Source organism: Trichoplusia ni, chromosome 27 (genome assembly GCF_003590095.1).
Source record: "Trichoplusia ni isolate ovarian cell line Hi5 chromosome 27, tn1, whole genome shotgun sequence".
Classification (NCBI taxonomy): domain Eukaryota; kingdom Metazoa; phylum Arthropoda; class Insecta; order Lepidoptera; family Noctuidae; genus Trichoplusia; species Trichoplusia ni.
In genome coordinates this window covers 2,679,528-2,706,608 of record NC_039504.1, presented here as the reverse complement: position 1 = coordinate 2,706,608, position 27,081 = coordinate 2,679,528, and the positions used below count along the sequence as shown (strand labels likewise).

Genomic DNA, 27,081 nt, shown 5'->3' with positions numbered 1-27,081 from the left:
AGGTACAAACCCGCCATACATTGTTTTGTTGTAACTCAAAAGGTTTTGGCAGCGTTCTCGATGAAAGCTCTCGAATGGCTTAATTTTTTCCGACATGTTTAACTAATATCGCTGTAATATCGTCAGTTTACACAAAACCTAAACTTATTATACACTAAAACCTTCCTCAAGAATTGCTCTATCTATCGTTGAAAACCGCATAAAAATCCGTTCAGTACTTTTCTAGTTTATCGCGAACAGACAGACAGACAGACAGACAGACGCGGCAGGGGACTTTGTTTTATAATATGTAAGGATACTAATAATTAGTATATATATAGTACAATTAGTATATAGATGCCAACGATATCTTCGCTACGTTTCATCGATTTTTAATTTCTCGCGCGGAGATTTTCATATTACGATAACTCATTACCTATTAACATTTTTGGCGTAGTGTAAAAGGCAATTTTGTTCTACATTACATGCATAATATATCTAAATTATTTATTTGGATAAGGATTAATACTGTATTGTTAAAAAGAGGTTCGTAAGTAACCAATAATTTTACTGTATTAAGAAAACACATAAAAATGGTTATTGTGGGTTATCCTTGGAAGATAGACATATACCACCGCGGACTTTTTTGTAGATCTATTAAAGAGGTACAAACCCGCCATACATTGTTTTGTTGTAACTCAAAAGGTTTTGGCAGCGTTCTCGATGAAAGCTCTCGAATGGCTTAATTTTTTCCGACATGTTTAACTAATATCGCTGTAATATCGTCAGTTTACACAAAACCTAAACTTATTATACACTAAAACCTTCCTCAAGAATTGCTCTATCTATCGTTGAAAACCGCATAAAAATCCGTTCAGTACTTTTCTAGTTTATCGCGAACAGACAGACAGACAGACAGACAGACGCGGCAGGGGACTTTGTTTTATAATATGTAAGGATAAGGATAAGGATGTAAGGATAAGGAAGGATAGCTGTTGCCCGCGACTTCGTCTGCGTGGTTAGAAGATATAAGTTATGACTTTTTCTTCGCTCCTATTGGTCGCAGCGTGATGATATACATAAAGCCTAAAACCTCCCTCGATTAATGTTATATTCAACACAAAAATATTTTTTCAATTTGAACCAGTAGTTTCTGAGATTAGCGCGTTCAAACAAACAATTAGTACATACATAGTATATACATAGTAATTAGTATATATATAGTACAATTAGTATATAGATGCCAACGATATCTTCGCTACGTTTCATCGATTTTTAATTTCTCGCGCGGAGATTTTCATATTACGATAACTCATTACCTATTAACATTTTTGGCGTAGTGTAAAAGGCAATTTTGTTCTACATTACATGCATAATATATCTAAATTATTTATTTGGATAAGGATTAATACTGTATTGTTAAAAAGAGGTTCGTAAGTAACCAATAATTTTACTGTATTAAGAAAACACATAAAAATGGTTATTGTGGGTTATCCTTGGAAGATAGACATATACCACCGCGGACTTTTTTGTAGATCTATTAAAGAGGTACAAACCCGCCATACATTGTTTTGTTGTAACTCAAAAGGTTTTGGCAGCGTTCTCGATGAAAGCTCTCGAATGGCTTAATTTTTTCCGACATGTTTAACTAATATCGCTGTAATATCGTCAGTTTACACAAAACCTAAACTTATTATACACTAAAACCTTCCTCAAGAATTGCTCTATCTATCGTTGAAAACCGCATAAAAATCCGTTCAGTACTTTTCTAGTTTATCGCGAACAGACAGACAGACAGACAGACAGACGCGGCAGGGGACTTTGTTTTATAATATGTAAGGATAAGGATAAGGATGTAAGGATAAGGAAGGATAGCTGTTGCCCGCGACTTCGTCTGCGTGGTTAGAAGATATAAGTTATGACTTTTTCTTCGCTCCTATTGGTCGCAGCGTGATGATATACATAAAGCCTAAAACCTCCCTCGATTAATGTTATATTCAACACAAAAATATTTTTTCAATTTGAACCAGTAGTTTCTGAGATTAGCGCGTTCAAACAAACAATCAAACAAACAATTAGTACATACATAGTATATACATAGTAATTAGTATATATATAGTACAATTAGTATATAGATGCCAACGATATCTTCGCTACGTTTCATCGATTTTTAATTTCTCGCGCGGAGATTTTCATATTACGATAACTCATTACCTATTAACATTTTTGGCGTAGTGTAAAAGGCAATTTTGTTCTACATTACATGCATAATATATCTAAATTATTTATTTGGATAAGGATTAATACTGTATTGTTAAAAAGAGGTTCGTAAGTAACCAATAATTTTACTGTATTAAGAAAACACATAAAAATGGTTATTGTGGGTTATCCTTGGAAGATAGACATATACCACCGCGGACTTTTTTGTAGATCTATTAAAGAGGTACAAACCCGCCATACATTGTTTTGTTGTAACTCAAAAGGTTTTGGCAGCGTTCTCGATGAAAGCTCTCGAATGGCTTAATTTTTTCCGACATGTTTAACTAATATCGCTGTAATATCGTCAGTTTACACAAAACCTAAACTTATTATACACTAAAACCTTCCTCAAGAATTGCTCTATCTATCGTTGAAAACCGCATAAAAATCCGTTCAGTACTTTTCTAGTTTATCGCGAACAGACAGACAGACAGACAGACAGACGCGGCAGGGGACTTTGTTTTATAATATGTAAGGATAAGGATGTAAGGATAAGGAAGGATAGCTGTTGCCCGCGACTTCGTCTGCGTGGTTAGAAGATATAAGTTATGACTTTTTCTTCGCTCCTATTGGTCGCAGCGTGATGATATACATAAAGCCTAAAACCTCCCTCGATTAATGTTATATTCAACACAAAAATATTTTTTCAATTTGAACCAGTAGTTTCTGAGATTAGCGCGTTCAAACAAACAATTAGTACATACATAGTATATACATAGTAATTAGTATATATATAGTACAATTAGTATATAGATGCCAACGATATCTTCGCTACGTTTCATCGATTTTTAATTTCTCGCGCGGAGATTTTCATATTACGATAACTCATTACCTATTAACATTTTTGGCGTAGTGTAAAAGGCAATTTTGTTCTACATTACATGCATAATATATCTAAATTATTTATTTGGATAAGGATTAATACTGTATTGTTAAAAAGAGGTTCGTAAGTAACCAATAATTTTACTGTATTAAGAAAACACATAAAAATGGTTATTGTGGGTTATCCTTGGAAGATAGACATATACCACCGCGGACTTTTTTGTAGATCTATTAAAGAGGTACAAACCCGCCATACATTGTTTTGTTGTAACTCAAAAGGTTTTGGCAGCGTTCTCGATGAAAGCTCTCGAATGGCTTAATTTTTTCCGACATGTTTAACTAATATCGCTGTAATATCGTCAGTTTACACAAAACCTAAACTTATTATACACTAAAACCTTCCTCAAGAATTGCTCTATCTATCGTTGAAAACCGCATAAAAATCCGTTCAGTACTTTTCTAGTTTATCGCGAACAGACAGACAGACAGACAGACAGACGCGGCAGGGGACTTTGTTTTATAATATGTAAGGATAAGGATAAGGATGTAAGGATAAGGAAGGATAGCTGTTGCCCGCGACTTCGTCTGCGTGGTTAGAAGATATAAGTTATGACTTTTTCTTCGCTCCTATTGGTCGCAGCGTGATGATATACATAAAGCCTAAAACCTCCCTCGATTAATGTTATATTCAACACAAAAATATTTTTTCAATTTGAACCAGTAGTTTCTGAGATTAGCGCGTTCAAACAAACAATTAGTACATACATAGTATATACATAGTAATTAGTATATATATAGTACAATTAGTATATAGATGCCAACGATATCTTCGCTACGTTTCATCGATTTTTAATTTCTCGCGCGGAGATTTTCATATTACGATAACTCATTACCTATTAACATTTTTGGCGTAGTGTAAAAGGCAATTTTGTTCTACATTACATGCATAATATATCTAAATTATTTATTTGGATAAGGATTAATACTGTATTGTTAAAAAGAGGTTCGTAAGTAACCAATAATTTTACTGTATTAAGAAAACACATAAAAATGGTTATTGTGGGTTATCCTTGGAAGATAGACATATACCACCGCGGACTTTTTTGTAGATCTATTAAAGAGGTACAAACCCGCCATACATTGTTTTGTTGTAACTCAAAAGGTTTTGGCAGCGTTCTCGATGAAAGCTCTCGAATGGCTTAATTTTTTCCGACATGTTTAACTAATATCGCTGTAATATCGTCAGTTTACACAAAACCTAAACTTATTATACACTAAAACCTTCCTCAAGAATTGCTCTATCTATCGTTGAAAACCGCATAAAAATCCGTTCAGTACTTTTCTAGTTTATCGCGAACAGACAGACAGACAGACAGACAGACGCGGCAGGGGACTTTGTTTTATAATATGTAAGGATAAGGATAAGGATGTAAGGATAAGGAAGGATAGCTGTTGCCCGCGACTTCGTCTGCGTGGTTAGAAGATATAAGTTATGACTTTTTCTTCGCTCCTATTGGTCGCAGCGTGATGATATACATAAAGCCTAAAACCTCCCTCGATTAATGTTATATTCAACACAAAAATATTTTTTCAATTTGAACCAGTAGTTTCTGAGATTAGCGCGTTCAAACAAACAATTAGTACATACATAGTATATACATAGTAATTAGTATATATATAGTACAATTAGTATATAGATGCCAACGATATCTTCGCTACGTTTCATCGATTTTTAATTTCTCGCGCGGAGATTTTCATATTACGATAACTCATTACCTATTAACATTTTTGGCGTAGTGTAAAAGGCAATTTTGTTCTACATTACATGCATAATATATCTAAATTATTTATTTGGATAAGGATTAATACTGTATTGTTAAAAAGATGTTCGTAAGTAACCAATAATTTTACTGTATTAAGAAAACACATAAAAATGGTTATTGTGGGTTATCCTTGGAAGATAGACATATACCACCGCGGACTTTTTTGTAGATCTATTAAAGAGGTACAAACCCGCCATACATTGTTTTGTTGTAACTCAAAAGGTTTTGGCAGCGTTCTCGATGAAAGCTCTCGAATGGCTTAATTTTTTCCGACATGTTTAACTAATATCGCTGTAATATCGTCAGTTTACACAAAACCTAAACTTATTATACACTAAAACCTTCCTCAAGAATTGCTCTATCTATCGTTGAAAACCGCATAAAAATCCGTTCAGTACTTTTCTAGTTTATCGCGAACAGACAGACAGACAGACAGACAGACGCGGCAGGGGACTTTGTTTTATAATATGTAAGGATAAGGATAATTTAATAAATACCAATTTTAATGGCACTCTTGTTTTAGGAACTCGAATCGCAACTTTCTGATCTACAAGATAAGTACGAAAGGTTAGAAGAAGATTGCTGTGAACTAGAAGAAATCGAAAATGACACCCGTTTACATTGGCAGCAGTAAGTAACTCGATTGAATAAATGTAAATTGAAGTCGCTTATCGGTAGTTTTCCTACTGCGATTAGATGATTCGGACCAGTTGGCTTGTACAGATAAAATGAATTCAAAACAATACTGAATTATAATTCCGTAGTTTGTTTTTGTATTTTTCGTTGTGACTTAACTAGGTACTTTTATTATTCAAAAATTTAAATCAAAGATTTGAAGAAATTAAAACTACTTTAAACGTCAGCGAAATGGAAAAATATTATTATGACCACGCTTGTGATGTTCTTCAAGTTTTTTTTAAAGAATTCATATTAGACCCTTTTCCGATGTCCGCAAAATTAGACGGGTATGAATGGGTGATGAATTTTATAAATTATCGTACTTTCAGGCTTGAGATGGACTATGAGCTTTGTTCGGCTCAACTGAGAGACATGACGGAGCAGAGGGAATGCTCGCGGGCGCAAGCCGAGCGCCTGATGGCAGAACTGACCAACAGAGAGTGTACATTGAAGACTAAAGAGGTAAAAAAAGTATATTATTATTTTTATTGAGTCTGGTCTGAAGTTCTGTGATTTTTTTATTAAACCCCGCACAAAATTGATGTGTTTTACAAACGGCACTCAAAGACAACTAAAACCATAGAGTTATGATATGAAATAGTAGAAACACATACAAACTTTAATAAAAACATTTTGTATATTTTTGTAGCTTGATTTTTTTTTATTATCTGTCATTCTATTAATTTTTCCAGATGGAATTGAAGACAAGATTACAGAAGCTGGAAAAAGCAGTTCCGGCATTGATAGCGTGGAATGTTGTTCAGGCCGTGGGCGCCGATTTAACCAGCGTTAAAAAGGTACATACATCCCTTCCATATGACCAGGTTTAAGATCTGTAGGTACTGTCATCATACTCAGTGTTTACTAAGATCCTATAGTATTTCTTGAACATGTCAGACTACAATACCTTTAATAAATAATTGGACTTTCATTAATATTGAGTGAACATTTATGAACATAAATGGTTACAAGAATTTTATCTCCGATAATTTTGGTGTGTTTTATCCATACTTATAGTGGCTTCAAGTAAACCGACATTAAAACTGAAGTTTTTTCTACATGGAACACTCTCTAACATTTTTATTGTTTTTTTCAGAAGGCTCTAATGAACCGTATGGGTGGCTATAGCGAGTCGACGCGCACTGCGATCGCTCAGATCCGCGCGGACAGCCATCAGTCCAGTAAGTGCGGCGCACTCGTCGCATATAACGATATCCTCACTGCCGCGCCACCCAATACACAGCAGCTGGAGAAACAAGTCCTAATGTTAGTACCAAGGTTTTTTCCTTCGTAAACTTCAGTATTTGATAAAAGTTACTTTGAGTAGAGTCCATTTTGATGTGGTGATTACATCAGACAACATTTATGGGATACTGTCTCGAAGTGGTAGATCGCGATAGGCTCAATATGTTGATCAAACCATCTAAATCAGAAGAAGACCACCTGGGCCTACTTCTATCTATTTAGAAAAATAACCATTCTTAGAACAATCTTTCATTTTGGTTATTCATTTTGAAATTATTTCTGTAATTGTTGACTAAAAGACTAGAAATTGATATACTAAATAGGAAAATACTATACACTATCTATCTAATCTCAGGTTAATAGCTGAAAAGCAGAATGTAGAGAGTCAAGCAGCAGAAGTAAAGAGCAAACTCGAGATGAGAATAAAGGAATTGCAGGAAGAGTTAGAAACTACAAAAAGACAGATATCAGCTGCCCTCTGCGGAGCAGAAAGCAAGAAGGAGGTTATAGAAGAGAGGATCACAGAATTAGAGTCACAGCTTCGAAGAGATACAGAAGCTGGAAAGGTAAAAATAATATAAAATAATGACTTGACATTCTTCATATAATTTTACATCAAAGCAAGCATTTTAATGACCTACCACATCTATGGTAAATAGTTACGTACCAACAACAAATGACAGACACTTTTGGAGCATAGCAGCAATTAAGCGTCGCGCATGATGGAGTTGATGTAACATTGTTATAATACCCTAAATAGTGTAAATAACACAATTTCTTCGAAAACGTTTAGTGTCACACATACTTGTGCGAAGTAGAGCGTTGTAACAATGTACGGAACACATTAAGTCTTTAACCATGACGATAGTTTTAATGAAATCTTGATCGAGTTTTACTTTTCATCGTAACAGATAAGTCTTGTCTCGCTTTCTTGTCTTCTGTGAGACAGGTCTACAATTATAGATGAAAAGTTATCACGTCTCTGTAATATATTCTCACATAGACATTGCTAGACAATCATACCGATACTTACTCTCTTACCTTGGCAGTGGTTAGGCCATTATGCGGAAAAGATAAGAAATAACGGTAACGTTCCATTACTACTACTACCACTTAACTATTTAGAATTCGTAGCTTAATTTTTTTTTTGTACTACAGCAACCAGCGGATCCGTCGATGGGCACAAAAATCCGAGCGCTTTTAATTAGCGAGCAAGAGCTAAAGAACAGAGTAGCAGAGTTGGAGAGAAGAGAGGCTGCCTACCTGGAGATGTTGACACAAGCTGATGACATGTGGGCAGAGATGGAGGGCGGCTACAAGAAGAGGATCCAGGAGTCGCAGACTATTCAGTCCTCGCTCAGGGGAAAAGTAAGATCAGTTTGCTAACTTAAACTAAAATATTACAGTATATTTAGTTTCCAAATGATGTATTTTTTTAAGTTATTCGTCGTAGTTTGCAAAATTGATAAAAAAGACAAGCCACGACCTTTTTTTTTTCTTATCCTGTACTTAATCTTTAACGGTACTTAACTTTGATTATATTATATTATGTCATTGATTCAGGTCCAGAAACTAGAATCCGAACGTGATCAATGGAAGAAACATGTCGAGCCAGTTAAGAAGAAATTACGAGAAGTTCAAGACTCGGAATCCGCAATGCGTATATCTTTGGAAAAATCGGAAAGGGACAACAAAGCCCTTAAAGACCAGAATGCCAGTCTACATGCCATGTTCGCTAAGGCAGACGCCGAAGCGAAGAAATCAGAAGGCGCTTTTAAGGCCCTTGATGCTAAGTTCAAGGTATTTATTGCTCCGTTCATATTTCTGTACTTTATCAAGTGTTATCAGTGTGTAACCATTTTACTCCGACACATTTACCCAAAAGCTCATTAATGAGCACAAAAAACCATCAGAAGTGAATTTTACTAAATAATAATTTAACCTTCTATTTTTACATCACAGAAGGAGATCGAACAACTGCGCAAAATAAACAAACAGTTGGACACCGATTTGAAGAGTGTTAAAGAGACGACGAAAAAGACCGAATTGACCTTCCTTGGAGATATGGAGTCCATCAGACGGGAACTGACGCGGTGCTGCAAGAACAACCAAGACTTAGAAGTAACTAACAGCGAGTTGAAGGAGGAGGTATGTGCTGGGACTTAACGCTTGTTCCTTAAATTAATGATTTGACATGGACAATCTAAATGTGATGGTTACATACCTAATTCATTTAATTGGATTTGGATATATTTAACAGTAACAGTAGAAGTAGCTTGACTTTAGTATGTATTTTTTAATTAGTTTTAGCTTTGTAATGTAGATATATGTGTAGTTGCTATGGTATGCACTTAATAACGCTTTCAATGTTTACCGCTTTACTAACGCAAAATGCATGTTGCCTTGACACCTATTCAATGATTCCGAAAGCTCGGCTCACGAACAGTGCATGCTCCGTACCGTGGTTGTGACGTGTAAATATGCATGGAAGCCTTGGAAGAAGTTTTAAGAAGAAATGTGTTCTCAGGTCGAATCTCTGGAAAAGCAGCTAGCTTTGACACAGAAAGCTTTAACACAGTGCAAACGGAAATGTGACGAGAAGATAAAAACTCTCAGCCATGAGCTGTCCATCAAAACAGAAGAACTCGAAGAATTAAGGAGCGAAACCATGCGACAGTCATTCCACGCGTCTCGCGTTGAACTGAAGCCGGATAGAACTGAATATATTGACGAGGGCTATTCCGTTTACACGGCGGTACCAAAGAAGGCAGATTATGGGAGAATGCACCACAGCATGAGTTATATAACGTCAGAGTCTCGTTGCTCGTGTCCGTCGATGCGCAGCCAGCTGGTCGGTCAGCTGATTGAAGATCTGTTTGAACGCGTGCATAACACTGTGGATGACGACCTCACCAGACTGTGCAACGAAATCCATTTGAACCACGGTAGAGAAGTAACTGCTGAAACCAAAGCGAAAATTACAAATTACCTCTTAATGGCTATCTCGAAGGAGCTCGTAAGGTCCATAGGGGATGCTGATGCTAAGACTGATACAGAGGTCAGTATGGTATAGGCCCTTTTACCCTATTATTATTCCATTTCAATGTGACTAAATAAGTAACTGCATTAGATAATGAATGTTTGATTATACTAATGTGTTTTAAACCATGTCAATCTAATAATAATGGTCGCGGTCGATATCCTTAATTATCTAATAACTATGGTGACCTGGTTTTGACGATTTCAATTATTCTCTTTGTCTAATAACATTTGAAATAGCATCTACATAGATATAAAAAAAGAGAAACTGGCATTATCATGAAAACTAGTCTTTGTTTCGAATATTATTATACAGGGCTATAATTTAACGACCGGCCAAATGGTTACTATACGACCTTAACATTGAACAAAAATAGGTATAAAAAAGAATATAATAAGAAATGTTCCAAATAGTTGTTACCTAATAGACACACTATAAGGACCCCTAAGCCACCTATAAAAATTTACCTACCTAGAACCGTATTCGCTCTAATCTTTTTACGAGTCCTTCACAATATTAGAAAATAAATAAATAATAAAACTTACAAGTAGAAAGAATGATTAATTAATTATAGTATCCGCTGCAAGGTGTAAACATTGACTTGTACACTTGTAACTCACACACGGTTGTCTGATCCCAAGCTAAGCAGAGCTTGTGTTATGGTAACCAGACAACTGATAAACTTACTTATATATTTCTAAATACATACATATTATAGATTACACCCAGACACCAGTACAAATGACCATGCTCATCACACTACATTTGTCCTGAGCGGGAATCGAACCCACGACCTCCGGTATAGCAGTCAGGGTCGCTAACCACTAAACCAACAGGCCCGTCATTATCAATCTTATTACTATTCGCGTAGATTAATAAAATTGACTGGTCGTTAAAAATAACCCTGATAGAATTAGTATAGTTCTAAAAAAGTACCGACTATTGAAACACAGCAGCAGATAAAACTATATTCAGAAGTTGAAATGATTAGATACTTCTTTTTACAAAAAAAAAACGCAGTACCTAACGCTAATCGAGGAATTTACGGCTTAAAAATATAATTTCCAAATATTCGAAGGATTCGATCGGCGTTCGAGCTTGCACGAATACCACTAGTCTAAGTTGTACAATAACGTATTCTATGACCCGTACTATATAGGAGTGGCAGCGTGCGGCGTCGTCAATGTCGTTCGGCGCGGGAGTAGTAGGCGGCGCGTCAAGCGGCAACGCGGGAGTGGTGGCTGGCGCCGCGCGCCTCGCGTCCGTCAGCTGCGCCTGCGCCGCGGCGCGCCTCGCCGCTCGGAGACCAGACCTCGCCGCGGCCGTTAAGCTCTGCCAAGAGGTACGTACACTATAACTATTATTATGACTACTTCTTGAAAAGAGGTAGAAGTCTAAGCCGAAATTCGCGTGCTATGTAAAATTTGCTTATAGGGAATTATGAAAAGCTACTATTTTGTTTACAGTCTTTCTTTTTACTAAGTTGTGCATTACACATACATACGGACGTACAAAACTATAAAAATGTCCGTGCGCCGTTGGTATAACCCTAAAACGCAAAAATAAATAACCCTGCTTGATATATGTATTCTATACAATTTGAGGCAGGTGAAATTACCTTAAAGTATTTTTGTCATATCACATATTTTTTTATTGCAGGAAGTTCTGGATCATGGCGATGTTAAAATAATGGAGGAGCAATTAGCGAATGCAATCGAAAGTATTGTTGTAAGTATTAAGATTTCACGCGTAAAAATAAACATAAATCCACTGATAACCATTCTCTTGAATCTTCATACTGCTAATTGGCAAGATATTTTGAGTAAAAATAAATTCTCATAATGTTCCTTTCATCGCGGTAGGCTCAGGCGGAAATAGCGGTTCCTTTATGGAATTCGATTAATATAGCTTCGGGTACGGGATAGATTTCAAGAAAGTAACCTGTGTCCTGAAGTGACTCAAAAAATACAAAAACAGACAAGTTTTTTTTAGGTTACTAAAATTGTGTTTTTGTCTTTTTCAGAATTGTCCATCTTGTGCGTTGGGTACAAATGCGATAGTTTGGAGCACGGACGTCTAATAACGCCATCTCGTGCGAATTTATGTGAGTTGCATTTTTAACACCGTGCACCGCTTACATATTTTGATGCCTCGCACATATTTAAATCGAATTTCAGCAAGCAAGTTGTGGTTCAGGGCCTCGATTCTGCTATTTACAATGGCCGCTCAATGCAGATTATTAGAATATATAATAGCAGAATCAGGGCCCTTTTTGGTCAATGACCACTAACGTTTATTTTACGTTAACGAGACATTTTTGAACGGTTGTAAAATATTTTATATTCTGATGTTCGTTATTCTATTTAAGTCATTTTTGTTTCAGGTGTAATACCTCCACCGACCTCACTCTGGTGCCTTCATAAGTTAAGCCGTTAGCAACTTACGAACTGTAAATATATTTGTATGATAAATAATAATAATACTCCTATTATAATGAAGTAACGTAAGCGAATCTTATCGAACAATTGTACCTACATTCGAATAAGCAGTTTCCAATATGAACGGATTCTCGACGTATTTTTTTTTATTTTCCTTTCTTTTTGTCATTTCTGTGCCAATTGTGTTTTTAAGTTAACTTGCCAACAAAACACCCTTCAAATACAAATAATATTATTATTCTCCTTTTGGAATTAATAATATGTTCTAAATGTTTCAGATCTGATAATATGTACCACAACATTTTATTTGTTTAATTGATACATTTCTTTATTAATCGAAACTCTCAGCGGATATTAACGACGTGTTATTTAAAGGTGTAGTTTTGTTATAAGCAAGTTTTGTTTGTGTAAATAATATTATCATGTATGTACCGTTTTATTAACAATTCGAGTCACTGACAAAATTAGGTTTCTTTCTCTATTTTATATATTTAAAAATGTTTTATTAGGAAAAGATGAATCAATGATCGATTAAAATTATTATTTAAACTGTTGTTTTATTGTATTTTTAATCCTACTTTAATGTACCCCGATTTTTAAAGAACTTTACCCACCTACTATATTATCTAGCCAAGTAATTTAGTGCATACAATACTGTACCTGTAGTGTAATGCTCGTACATAGTCTTAGTAAAAAAATATAATTAGAGTAAGTCTCTTGAATGGACGTGACTTAAGTCTTTAAATTAATTCAGTAATTTGCAAACATTTTCTTACTTCCCGCTTTCTTATTTCCAAATTGAGTATTAATCATTAAATATCTGTTGAGATATTTCTAAATCAGTTATCTCAACAGATATTTAATGATTAATACTCAATTTTTATTTTGGGTATTTGTCGATTACATCTTACTATAATTTTGACTATTCTACATTCAACAAGAAATATATGTTTAAATTATAATTTATTTTATTTCTTGATAAGTAAATATTTTGTATTCAAAAATAACATTCATAATGTTGTGAACAGAATATTTTGTCACTAGGACAATGCCATGAAAAAAGTATTTATTCGTATAAGTCAATTTGTAGGAAAAACTTGTAAGAAAAAGAAGAAGAATATTCAAAATAATGTTTTACGTCAAAATTTTAAATGTACCGTCAAGTTGAAATGTCTCTATAATGACTGCATTTGTATAAAAATACAAAAAATCATAAAAATAGTCAAGGATGAAAAAAACAAATTACCAAACATGTTCCTTTTCAAAATAAAATACGTTGGAATGTAGTAAACTGGTAGATAAAGGTACTTCTTTTTTGTGAAAATCGTAGTATTTTGAAATCTTGTATACTAAATTAGATTCTTAAGAATAAAAGGAGGAAATCATGTTGCGATTCTGTTGCTCTTTTGTATGTCTCAGCGTAGTCTGTGTCTAGTATCTAATCTAAGTAGATCAGATACTAGTGACCTACTAGTAGATAAATTAGTAAGTAAATTAGATTTTGTGAAAACTTCCAGAATATGTATTAAATTACTAATTTACTTTTGAAATAATAAGCGTATTTAACGTCTTAAATGATTGAAGCATTTAGTTATTAAAGACGCCCAAATTATTGAAAATTGCCCTCGTAAAGTAGACAGTTAAAGGTTTTTTTCTCTCCAGGTTCTAAAATCGGCGAGCTTGTGTTGCGCAAGTTCAGTGTCCGCAAAGTCAGTTTGTTCCAATTTATTGAAGAAACATCCCGTCAAGCAGCCAACGGTCAAGGCGCCAACAGTAGTTAGGCCAACGGTCAAGAAACACGATTGTCTTGGCGTCACAAAACAAAAGAAAGTGAAATAGTCAAAATGGTTCAAAAAGCTACTCGTACAAGACAAGAACCACAATTTAAGAACTTTGATGAAACTTGTTCTTGTACCAAATGTGACTCACTGTATTGTTTTTCAAAGAGACACTTTGAAGACTCTTGCTCTTGCTCTTGCAATAACTGCAAGGAATCTAAAACATGCCTTTTCTACACTAATAGATTAGTAAGAGTGAGCCAGAGTCGCTCAGACGCAACAAATACAGCTCCCATATGTACAATTTCGTCGGCGACGGGTGACAATGCTTACTCCAATAGCAAATATTCTCCATTTTATAAAGTCGCTTCTACAAATTCTCATGAAACAGTCATAGCAAGCAAGCACTCTTCAAGTATTTTAGCCATTACAAACAAACATTCCTCGAAGACTCTAGCCATAACAAACAAGCAATCGTCTAAGGTGTTAGCCATTACAAACAAGACTTCAAAAACTTTAGCCATTACCAACAAGCAGTCCTTAAAGGCTTTAGCCATTACAAACGAGCAATCCTCAAATATGTTAGCTATTATAAACAAAAAACCTTCGCAAAATTTAGCTATTACCCACAAAACTCCCGCAGTCTTTACAAACAAATTTCTAGGTCAACATGTTATAGTAGCCTATGAGACCGAAATACATTCAATATTTAGCACACAAAAGAAACCGTTCGAACGCTCTGAGAATTCAATAAAAAAGGAAGACAGCGCATATAAATGCTCGTCGTGTTGTACTGAACCAATACCAAAACCAGAATCACGTTCTTGTGGACATCACCGATCAGCGGAAACTTACAAAGCACCGGAGCAAATGGGTTGTTTGTCTCGAGAATCATACCAACCATCATCACCAGGGTATGTACTCGATCTAAGTAATTATAAAACGCAAAGCAAAACTGGAAGCAAAACTGAAAGCAAAACGAATACGTGCAAAGATACGTGTACTGATATTAATCAAACAATGACAAACAAAACTACTTACGCAAAAAATAATGATATTTGTGACGCAAGCGCAACTGGGTGTAAGTCCGGCCATGATCACATGAATTCCCGAGGTTATGTTGTTGACATTTCGGGCGGTCTATACAGGCAAACAAGAAACCCACTAGAAACATGTAAAACCATTTTTACCAGTCCAATAAATGCAATCAAAGCATTATGCACTACGTGTAGGCCACAGAAGAATCAAAAAACATTAAGTGAAGGCAAAAAATATAATGAAGGTTTGTCAAGCATGTGTAAGTGCCAGACTCCAGATTCTGGACCCGGCTACATAATAGACCTTAATAATAAAAAGCCATGTGACTGCAATCAGTCTCAGGAAAAAGAACAAAAACCATTCTACAATAAAGAAGATTACAACAAAACGGCGAAACCTGACTCACAGCATACTTCACGAGGATATGTATTTAATATGCCAAAACCATATGACATAACACAATTAAAAAAATGTTGTAAATGCAATCAGCCAAAACTAGAGTCGAATCCTCCGGGATATACAATTGATTTAAAAACGAATTGTGACTGCAATACCCCTAAACTTGTGTCGGACCCGCCAGGATATGTCTATAACTACACTCAACGTATAAAATTACAACGTAAAACTACTTGCAACTGCGAACTATTACCAGCAAATAATTTATCATACCCTCCAGGATTTGTTCTTGTTATACCACCAGGACAAGGTTTAAAAGATAAACCCACGCATCAGACTACAAAATTTTTACCAGGTACAGATTCAGATTCCTGCGGATGCAAAGCGACAAAGAATATATTAAGTTTTTGGCCCGGAAAAGCAAAAAAGCACACATCGAAAAATCAGAAGAATCCCTGTAGTTGCAGTGGATCACAGCATGAGAAGCCTCGAGACTCGCGCGGATATGTTTTAGAGCTTGGTCAATATATAGGTGATTCAGAAAATAAACCATACAATACTGCATGCAAAATATCGAAACCTATATCAACATCACCAGAATCAAGCGCTTATAAGCTTGAATTATGCAGAAATATCCTTAAAATTCAAAAAAATGCAATTGAAACCCTAGACAATCTTTGCCTACTACAAAAAAAATGTTGTAATTGTCTTCCTAATCAGATTGAACGATCTGAAAATAATGCTAAACAAAAATATTTAAATAAACCAGCATCAATAAAACAACAATTGTGCCAAAACATACTTGAGACTCAGTTAAACGCGGTTGGTATATTACAAGACGTGACATGCGCAGCACAGGAGAACAGTTATTCTTATCCATTCAATGAACAAGATGGTAAAAGATCAAAAGGCTATAAAGAATTACTAACAAACAAAACTTCATGCAATCAATGTACTCATCCAAATAAAAATAGACAAAAGTTTTTCATAAATTTCGTTGAGACGAATAGAACTGGATTTGACCCTTTAGGGTCAATGTATAAAAAAAGTTCCTGTGAATGCGGTAACAAAAACTCACCCGGCTTTGTGGTTGAGTTAGTGAGACAAAAAGATGATCCAACGAATAAAACCAGTATAAACAACAGTCAGAAAAAAAAATGTGACTGCGAAGAGTCTCGGAAAAGATTATCTAGCTCAGCCGGTTACATATTAGATCTAGATCAATATAAAAATGAAGCAGTAAATAAACCACGTAAATTAAGTAAAAATTTAATTGAGAGTGAATGTCAGCACAAAAATTGCGAATGTCGAAAAAGAATGTCTAGTTCGGCAGGATACATATTAGACTTGGACCAATATAAACATGAACCAATAAATAAAACTCGTAAGTTGAGTAAAAATGCGTTTGATGTACAAAGAAATACTATAGAATCACTAAACAATACAAATCAGAAAAAAAAGTGCGAATGCAGTGAACATCAAAAGAGTTCGTCCGAGTTTGATGGATATATAATGGATCTTAAGCAATATATTAATTTGCCAAAAAACTCTTCACAACGATCTAATATCGAGCATCGTACCGAAATCACCTGTAATAAATGTTGTGTTTGTAAAAAGCATTCAAAACATACATCGGAATCAGCAGGATATGTTTTAGAGCTCAGCCAATATAAAGAAAAAGCCATGGAATCATCAAACAAGAAAAGCAGTTGTTTGTGTAGCGACAATAAGAAAATGTCGGAAACTGCAGGTTATATTTTTGATCTAGGCCATTTTAAGCAAGAGTTGCCAACTAAAACCCATAAATTGAGTAAAAATATATTTGGTATACAAAGAGATACCATTGGATCGGTAACAAGCGCAAACCAGAAAAAAAGTTGTGGTTGCAGTGAAACACGAAATAAACTATCTAGCTCAGCAGGGTATGTATTGGAGCTGGAACAATATAAAAAAACTTGCGCTTGTCGTAAATCATCACAAATGACATCAGAACCTCCCGGAGGATATATAGTTGACTTATACCAATACAAGCAAAAACAACCTCAAAATGGGAATAAGACTTGTAATTGTAATCATGACAAGAAAAAAACTGATTCCGCGTCCGAATTTCAACACATAGGGCGTCAACTACCGAATATTCCCAAGACGGACAGTAGAAATGCTTCTGAAATAAAGACTAACACAAATTGCCACAAAAGTTGTGTGTGCAAAAAACCATCCAAACTTATATCAGACCCCCCAGGCTATATTCTAGATCTCGATCAATATAAACAAGAGAGAGGAAAGAATGACCATGACAGCTGTAATTGTGGTAAAGATAAGAAAAAACCGCATGGTTCCGCAACTTATCTTCAAGACATTTCTCGGCAACCATCGAATATACCGAAACAATCGAGTAAGACTACTTCTGAAATAAAAACAAACACAAATTGTCACACAAGTTGTGTGTGCCAAAAACCATCCAAACTTATATCAGACCCGCCAGGTTATATACTAGATCTAGATCAATATAAGCAAGACAGAGGCAAAAATGAACGTGGCGGATGTAATTGCGGTCAAGGAAAGAGAAAGCCGTTTGGTTCAGCAACGCAGCTTCAAGACACTTCTCGGCAACAGCTGAATATGCCGAAAAGTTCGAGTAAAACTACTCCTGAAATAAAAACAAACACAAATTGTCACACAAGTTGTGTGTGCCAAAAACCATCCAAACTTATATCAGACCCGCCAGGCTATATCCTAGATCTAGATCAATACAAGCAAGAACGAGGAAAAAATGACCAAGACAGCTGTAATTGTGGCAAAGAAAAGAAAAAACCGCTTGGTTCAGCAACTTATTTACAAGACATTTCTCGACAACCATCAAATGTACCAAAGCAATCGAGTAAAACTACTTCTGAAATAAAAACGAACACAAATTGTCACAAAAGTTGTGTGTGCCAAAAACCATCCAAACTTATATCAGACCCGCCAGGTTATATACTAGATCTAGATCAATATAAGCAAGACAGAGGTAAAAATGACCATGACAGCTGTAATTGTGGCAAAGAAAAGAAAAAACCGCTTGGTTCAGCAACTTATCTACAAGACATTTCTCGACAACCATCAAATGTACCAAAGCAATCGAGTAAAACTACTTCTGAAATAAAAACGAATACAAATTGTCACACAAGTTGTGTGTGCCAAAAACCATCCAAACTTATATCCGACCCTCCAGGTTATATACTAGATCTAGATCAATATAAGCAAGAGAGAGGAAAACATGATCATGACAGCTGTAATTGTGGTCAGGGAAAGAAAAAGCCATTTGGTTCATCAACCCAGTTTCAAGACACTTCTCGACAACAACTGAATGTGTCGAAAAGTTCGAGTAAAACTACTCCTGAAATAAAAACGAACACAAATTGTCACAAAAGTTGTGTGTGCCAAAAACCGTCGAAACTTATATCAGACCCGCCAGGTTATATACTAGACCTAGATCAATATAAGCAAAATAGAGAGAAGAATGACAACGACGGCTGTAATTGTGGTCAACAAAAGAAAAAGCCGTTTGATTCAGCAACGAAGCTTCAAGAGATTTCTCGGCAAGTATCGAATATGCCGAAAAAAAATAGTAAAATAACTTCTGAAATAAAAACGAACACAAATTGTCACAAAAGTTGTGTGTGCCAAAAGCCATCCAAACTTATATCGGATCCCCCAGGCTATATACTTGATCTAGACCAATATAAGAAAGAACATGCGCGAAATAAAGATGACAAATGCAAGTGCAGTGACCAAAAAAAGATATCGTCGGAATTGTCAGGATACATATTGGATCTACAGGAATATAAACTACCTAAGAATAAAGCGCATGTAATAAGTAAAAATATTTTTGAAGTACAGATGAATACTATCGAAACCCATAAAAATGCAGACCAGAAAAAAAATTGTTCATGTAGTGACTCTCACAATAGATCTTCGAGGGGATATGTATTAGACCTTAAACAATATAAACAAACACAACAGAAAAATAGTTGTTCGTGCAATGACAATGAGTCTGGAAAAAAGAGATCTAACTCAGCTGGATACATTGTAGATCTACAACAATATAAACAAAAAGCACGTGAAAATACTCACAGTGAAACGTGTAATTGCAAAGAAACAATCAAGAAATTGGAACCAATTACCTGCTGTGTGGGCGATATCGAGTCAAATGAAAATAGATTTAAAACAAATATGCAACAACCACCGACAAACAGCACCGCCGTTTCGGATTTGACTTGTAACTGTAGTGAACCTTCAGGAAACAAATTAAATAATGATTTCAGAAAAATACAAGGTCCAACAAGAAATGCACTCGAAGTATGCAAAAATATATATGGCTCGCATATGAACACATATGAAATAGACTACAGGAAAAGTGAGACTGATGATGAAATGTGTAATTGCAATCAGTCGGGAGCAAACAGAAGGGAATTTCCGAAATCTACAAAAGTAGCCTTAAATGATGCTAAAGAAACATGCAACTGCGAGCAAACTTCACAAAGTAAGTTTGATTTACCTGATTTTTTAATCGCTTTACATAAACATATATCGGCAAACGCCATCATAGACATGTGCAAAAGTATACTTGAAAACCAAGATAATTCAAATGAAGCTGGACCCTCGCAGACGAACCAAAACGACGATTGTAATTGTAATGGCAAAACTGATTATGGTGCAACTACTCAAGGAAATAATACTTTTGACTTATGCGATCACCAGGAAACATCAAATACAATTGAAAAAATGAAAAAGATTTATTTACCTAAAACTAAAACTCAAAGAAACACATCTGACTTATGCGATCCCCTTGAAACATCTAAAGCAATCGAAAAACTGAAACAGATTTATTTACCAGCCACTAAAACTCATAAAAACACATCTGAATTATGCGACCCTCTTGAAACATTAAAAGCAATCGAAAAACTTAAAAAGGTTTATTTACCAGCAACTAAAACTCAAAAAAACTCATCTGATTTTTGCAATCCCCTTGAAATAGCAAGTGCAATAGAAAAACTGAAACAGATTTATTTACCAACAACTAAAACTAAAAAAAGCTCTTCTGACCTGTGCGATCCCCTTGAAACATCTAAAGCGATCGAAAAACTGAAACAAATTTATTTACCCCTAGCTAAAACACAAAAAAATTCATCCGATTTTTGCAATCCTCTTGAAATAGCAAGTGCAATCGAAAAACTGAAAAAGGTTTATTTACCTGCAACTAAAACTCAAAAACACTCGTCTGACTTATGCGACCCCATTGAAATATCTAAAGCAATCGAAAAACTGAAACAGATTTATTTGCCAGCAACTAAAACTCAAAAACATTCATCTGACTTATGCGACCCTATTGAAACATCTAAAGCAATCGAAAAACTGAAACAGATTTATTTACCAGCAACTAAAACTCAAAAACATTCATCTGACTTATGCGATCCTCTTGAAACATCTAAAGCAATCGAAAAACTGAAACAGATTTATTTACCAGCAACTAAAACTCAAAAACACTCATCTGACTTATGCGATCCTCTTGAAACATCTAAAGCAATCGGAAAAACTGAAACAGATTTATTTACCGGCGACTAAAACTCAAAAACACTCATCTGAATTATGCGATCCCCTTGAAACATCGAAAGCAATCGAAAAATTGAAAAAGGTTTATTTACCAGCATCAAAAACTCGAAAGAACACATCTGATTTTTGCAATCCCCTTGAAATAGCAAGTGCAATCGAAAAACTGAAAAAAGTTTATTTGCCAGCATCCAAAGCTCAAAAAGACGCATCTGGCTTATGCAATCCTCTTGAAACAGCAAATGCTATTGAAAAATTGAAAAATATTTATTTATCTTCAACTAAAACGCATCAAAACGCATCTAGCTTACGGATTTCTCGTGACATATCAAGTGCAATCCAAAATGTGGAAAGTATTTATGTACCTCCAACTTCTAGCACAACAAAAGACATTATACTTAAAACTCAAAAAGAGACATCTGAGTTATGCGATCAAACGTCAAGTGCAATACAAACATTGAAAAATATTTATCTACCTCCTAGATTTACACTTGAATATACCAGACATTATGAACATCCTGCACCTGATGGCGCTCATAGCGCTAAGGTTTCATATTCTCATACCGAAGCTGCAGGAACTGAAAAACTGAGTGCACAAGTAATGGATTTACCGTACTCAGATCTCCATGATACTTTAGCTCGCAAACAAGGAAATACCCCTGAAAAAGATAATAAGTTATCAAAATATGACATTTTTAAGCGCATACAAGAAGCATATAAGGCTTGCAGTTGTAAAGTTTGTGAATGCGTAATTGGTACTTCGTCTTTCTCAACGGACACATGCGATTGTAGGCCTTGTGAATGTACCGATTGCGCAGGTTATTTGGACAACATTAATGATGAGTCACCAGCTACACCATTTTCAACTTCTCACGAGGTTAATTGTCCTTGCATTCGTTGTGAAAAAGGAAATTGTGAAGGCGTTGAACAACGGCCAACGTGTGACTGCAAGCCCTGTGACTGTGTCAAATGCACAAATTTAACTAAACCTTGCGATTGTGATCCATGTCAGTGTGTTGTTTGTCAAAGACGGAAAAAGGTATTTAAGCAAAGAACACTTGTCATAGCCCCAGTAGGCGAGAGTGTACAACGAGCATCATGCACTTGTTCACCTTGTGAGTGTATCGAATGTGGACAGGGGTTTCCTGCAACTTCGCGTATGACAAATGAAATCTCGACGACGACAAATAGACATGCTCAATGTAGATGTGAGGTTTGCCTCAATGAACAATGCGAAAATAGCGGAGTTAGTTTCTGCAGATGTGAACGGCAAAAAGGTGTCATAAATAAACCCGTAGATAAAGGTTCACATGATTACGATATAAGGACGGCTTCTGTAGCGCATAAAAAACAAAAAAGGAACGAGAAAATGAAAAGCTCCAGACACGATACGATAGCCATGTTTGCAGCCATACCTAACAATTTTCCAACATCTATTGCCAAAAGTATACCGAACATCACAAAAATCTGCACCTGTAAAGAATGCGAGTGCGTTTCGTGTGTCTGCAAAGAAAATATCATCAACTCAATTAAACAGTCTCAACTTTTTCCATTCACTGACTCATCTATTCTATCAGAGAACATTGACAACGAACAAAATAAATCAAATAGTCTACAGAATTGTAATTGTACTACTTACGACTGTGAAGTGCATGACAAATCGCTTAAGCAAAGTGTAAATTGCACGTGTAACGTATGCGATGGTATTAACTGTGCAAGTGAATCAAAAGCTATAAAATATTCGATGGAAAAATTATCTCAATGCAGTAAATGCCAATGTACACATAATGAAATTAAAAAAATAAGAGAAAAAGAGGAAAATTATCAATTTTGTAAATCCATACATGAAGAGAATTATGGAGGCAAAAGCCACTCAAATGCAATTATGTACCCCAATAAGAAAGGTGAACTTTTGACTCCGTCAACCCACAGATCTAAAATTATTAATCAAATGTGTAAAAAGCAACGCTTACCAATACATTCAAATAAATGTGAAACTTTAAACTTCGACGCCTGCCTGCACTGCCAAGAAAAGAACCAAGAAAAATATTTGCCTATGAATACAGATATTACAATATCTGCGAGCGCACTCTCAGGTTATTCGTCATTTGAAACATCGTCTAAAGCATCGTGTCATATAGGCTATGGCGGTGTAGCACCTTTTTCGCTAAATAAAAATAAGTCTTGGGAAAGTTCTTGTAACAGTTCAGGACATGATCGTCCTGAATATTTAATACAGTTTCCCAGATCGACAGTAGAAACGTGTTTAAAAGATGTCATGAAATTAAACATGGATAAGACTATGACTATTGAAAAATTCAATATTGTCCCTAAAAAAAGTAGCGTTCAATATCAAGCGGATAGTACGTCTAATGAATTGATGTCAGGAATGGATTACGAGAGTAATCTTTTTCAAAGTCATGGAAGTAATTCAATGAATTCGTGCGATTGTACAAAGGCAACAGTTAAACGTACCGAATCAAATAATCAAAACCACGATGTTTCAAATTGTATAGATTGTAACCATTACGCATACCTTCCATGGGATACAGATGTTGTAGAAAGTACCAGTTGTCTTAATTGTAAATTTGAAATACAGAAAAGCATTAGGCCCGGTACTTTTGAGAACATACAAAAGTCAGAGGTCAGTCATTACAATTGCTCAGGATGTATTGAAGAAACTACGTCTTCTATTACTGTTACCGGATGTGAAACTAAAACAGAAACTAGGAAATGTTTTCACATTCTGCAAAAAATTAATGATGTTCGTGCGGGTTGTAAAATATTACAGTGTAATCCATCTGAACAAAAACCAGTCAATAACATATTTCAAATAGAAAATGAAAAATATTGTACTTGGGAATTCTCGAAACCCCTATCACAAGCCATCTTATTTGGCGATGTCGATACGTTAAATAGTGATGAAATGTACACAAGAGTCCGAAAATCTCTAAAAGAAGCAAAAGAATATTCTGCACAGTTGAAACAGTTACTGGAAATGTATGAAAAAGCTAATAAAGAATTTGAAAGCATAACCGATAAGCTAAAAATCCCTCAAGTTTCAGTTTCCAACCAGGACTTAGAAGAACATGAAAGGCAAAAAAATATTATTAAAGAGGAAAGTTTTATTAAATTTGAACATGAACTACAAGAAATACCGCTGGAAGCACTATCTGTAACAGAAGTATTAACATCCACATCTATTTTGCAGGAAAGTATAAAACCTGAAAACACATTTGCAGAGTGTGAAAATAATTTTAACACGATCTCGGAAAAAATGGGACGAACTGAACTAATCACTTCTTCTGATTATGAAACATGCAACCTATCTGAAAGAGAATGTGACCTTGCAAATAAATTAAGCACTCCAAATGAAAATTTCCCTGTCAAACAAGAGGAATTGTGTAAACATGAAGCATCAATAAAAGAAACTGACAATAACAGTAATGATTCAGTGTATACTAATAACTCAGTAGAAGCTATACCCAAAGATAAAGGTTCAATACATAATATCAGAAGTTCATCAATGGATTGTCAGCGTATTAAGAAGAAAGACCGAATCAATAGCAAAAATTACAGAAAGTATAGCAAACTCTTAAAACGAACTATTATTATTTCAAAACGGATCAGTTTAAATAATTCTAATCTGAGTACACCTCCTAACACAATTGTCAAATATTGTGTAACCGAGGGAACGTCTGCTGTGGAATTCAATAACAATTCAAATAATTATAAAAACGATTCTATACCATTTAACAATTATTCTGACAAAGAATCCAGTGACTCATGTGAATACGAAATGTCAGAGACAATGTAGAGAAAACGTAATTCTGAGAAAGCTTAATTCTGTGTTTGGAAGTGAAGAGGTTTCAGTGTCAGCTTCAACTGATACCTATGGACTTGAAAGGGACTTTTTGTCTCTTAATGAATCGGGAAGTTCTTCAATGGCTCAAGTGAGTAAATTTTTAAGGTTCATTAATGACAATCAATGCAAGATTAAATTTAAAATAATTTAAAAACTGACCTGTTTATCTATTTAGAAATTTGTGGAAGCAAAACCTTGGCCAATACTGAAGAAGAATTATTTCAACAACAAACCAAATACCAAGAACAAGGGCGTCTGTATCTTTCCGTCATTGGAGCTCCAAATACGACAAGCGGTCCAGTCTATATCGTTACAAACGAGCTCTACAATTACTCCAAAAAAAAAATCGGTTGCTCACGAAAATAAAGCTTTAGTAAGTTATATCGTACATTCAACGTGAAACGTTTATTAACACGATAAGCTTAAAATTTGAAAGTGCAATATATGTATTATAGCTACATGTTACTTTTCAAAGGTGTCAATTTTAATAATTGATTCAACGCTTTTTTGTATAGTTTTGTTTATCTGATAGTGTTAAGGAACGTTTAATTTTAATTGTATTTTTTTTTAAACAAGAAAACTACAGGTTTTACCTGATGTTTTAGGGGCATTTATCATTACATGCACTTAGACTTTCCAGTTTGTGTGGTTCAAATCAATCGAAACGAAAGCTTTAATTCAGAATATTATCTCACATTTCACAAAATTATCTAACATTCCATTAAATTATATCTAACAATCAGTATATACGTTATCGTCTTACTAACATTTTAGGTGAAACTGCAAGATGAAGTGAAAAAGCTATTGGACATGCCAATATTGCAACCACAACCAGTTTCCACAGGAGGACACGATGCTAAAGAATCTTTAAAAAAGAGACCAAAGGTAAGCTTCGATAACGAACTTGAATATTAATTATTACACTGTCACAAATTACAAACTGTAGGTTTCACGAGTGACGTCTAGCACAATTTCCAATATAACTAATCTTACTACAACAGATTTAACGACACTATTAAGATTTTCAAGCAAGCATCAAAGAAAGCAGGTCGTTTTAGTCAGGATTATACGAAACGGCTCAGAAGTGTTAGCAGAGGAGCAACTCTTCTACTATGTAAATAAAAAGGCTCGAGGAACTGGCTAAAAACGGTTTTCGCCTTACACGCCGGTAGCTAACAGTTTTTAACTTTCTATGGAAATTGTGAAGACTTGTAGATATAACGTACATAAAACTGGGCCAAATTTATGTAAAGCACCGCCCCCTCCCCCTTCTAAGCAATGTTTTGTTTTGTGATAAAATATTTTACAATATAAGAAAAACTATATATATGAAAATGAATCCCTATTTCCCTTGGTCACGGCATCACGAGTGGACGGCTGGACCAATTTCGATAATTCTTATTTTTATTGTGTTTGTTAATGTTAAGAAAAGGTTCTTAAGAAAGAAAAATTTAAAAATTGAGCGCATAATTAGAAATTTTAAAATTTAATTTATTAAGTAATCCTGACTTTTGTTAAGATAGTGATTTTCTGGACAATATAAACCCCCATACCCCTGATAATATAAAGGTTCCGGGCATGAGACCTACGTATTCAAGCCTGTGAAAATCGCGGGGCACAGCTAATATATTATAAAAACATGTGGTGGTTTTGTGGTTTCATGTGAGTATTAGTATGCACGGGCTTGCAGATGCGTGCCCAACGCAGGCAAGTGCTCGTTCTAAGACACTACTATCAAACAGTGAATAAAAACTTTGTAAGGAAACCTAGGTTCCAAATTTGCTATCTTTAATCGCCATTCCACAGTGAACTGCGTCAATCTACCTATTAAAATGCTGCGTCCGGTAGTGGGAAATTTATAGGCTGGTTTCATTCATCATAAAAATTATATTATAAATGAAATAATAATTTATTCCAGTTACAAAAATATCATTTTTAAACGCTGTAATGTGTCTCAGTAGCCATCGCAAAGCCGATAACGGGTAATAGGCCAGGTAGTTAAAATAAAAAAAAAACACGAAACTTTTTAGGTCAAGTGTCCTAAGAAGAAGGTGAGTACTTTCGTTTTAACCGTTTTTCTAAATATTTTGTCTGATAAACTGTTACGACCGAGCCTTTTATCTGTGTC

At 35.1% G+C, this 27,081-nt stretch overlaps 3 protein-coding genes across 5 annotated transcripts in view; all 3 read left to right on the top strand.

The window, feature by feature from the left end:
- Window positions 1-12,833, top strand: part of LOC113505864 (axoneme-associated protein mst101(2)-like) — a 149,910-nt gene extending 137,077 nt beyond the window's left edge. For 2 of the 3 annotated variants that reach the window (XM_026888706.1, XM_026888708.1), the window contains 13 exons: window positions 5,407-5,513; window positions 5,891-6,023; window positions 6,254-6,358; window positions 6,658-6,827; window positions 7,162-7,372; window positions 7,965-8,174; window positions 8,370-8,606; window positions 8,769-8,954; window positions 9,334-9,864; window positions 11,006-11,188; window positions 11,506-11,574; window positions 11,870-11,950; window positions 12,230-12,833. In XM_026888706.1, the coding sequence (XP_026744507.1) occupies window positions 5,407-5,513; window positions 5,891-6,023; window positions 6,254-6,358; window positions 6,658-6,827; window positions 7,162-7,372; window positions 7,965-8,174; window positions 8,370-8,606; window positions 8,769-8,954; window positions 9,334-9,864; window positions 11,006-11,188; window positions 11,506-11,574; window positions 11,870-11,926 (2,199 nt within the window). In that variant the 3' untranslated portion in view covers window positions 11,927-11,950; window positions 12,230-12,833. The remainder of the gene's footprint in view (window positions 1-5,406; window positions 5,514-5,890; window positions 6,024-6,253; window positions 6,359-6,657; window positions 6,828-7,161; window positions 7,373-7,964; window positions 8,175-8,369; window positions 8,607-8,768; window positions 8,955-9,333; window positions 9,865-11,005; window positions 11,189-11,505; window positions 11,575-11,869; window positions 11,951-12,229) is intronic. The other variant, XM_026888707.1, reaches the window with a different exon arrangement.
- A 566-nt stretch (window positions 12,834-13,399) lies between these two features.
- On the top strand, window positions 13,400-24,359 carry LOC113505862. Its single transcript, XM_026888704.1, has 3 exons — window positions 13,400-13,588; window positions 13,947-20,021; window positions 24,300-24,359. Exons 2-3 carry the CDS (start codon window positions 14,129-14,131, stop codon window positions 24,314-24,316), a joined length of 5,910 nt encoding a protein of 1,969 aa, XP_026744505.1. The 5' UTR covers window positions 13,400-13,588; window positions 13,947-14,128; the 3' UTR covers window positions 24,317-24,359.
- Window positions 24,360-24,892: 533 nt separating this feature from the next.
- On the top strand, window positions 24,893-26,048 carry LOC113505863. Its single transcript, XM_026888705.1, has 4 exons — window positions 24,893-25,041; window positions 25,129-25,326; window positions 25,728-25,838; window positions 25,955-26,048. Exons 1-4 carry the CDS (start codon window positions 25,033-25,035, stop codon window positions 25,958-25,960), a joined length of 324 nt encoding a protein of 107 aa, XP_026744506.1. The 5' UTR covers window positions 24,893-25,032; the 3' UTR covers window positions 25,961-26,048.
- Window positions 26,049-27,081: the final 1,033 nt, after the last annotated feature.

What these genes read in the sequence shown, in the direction of transcription:
- LOC113505862 (XM_026888704.1), top strand. Translation starts at nt 14,129, where the DNA reads ATGGTTCAAAAAGCTACTCGTACAAGACAAGAACCACAATTTAAGAAC.
- LOC113505863 (XM_026888705.1), top strand. An exon ending in CTCACGAAAATAAAGCTTTA is followed by an intron (nt 25,327 to 25,727) that starts GTAAGTTATATC and finishes CTAACATTTTAG; the next exon opens with GTGAAACTGCAAGATGAAGT.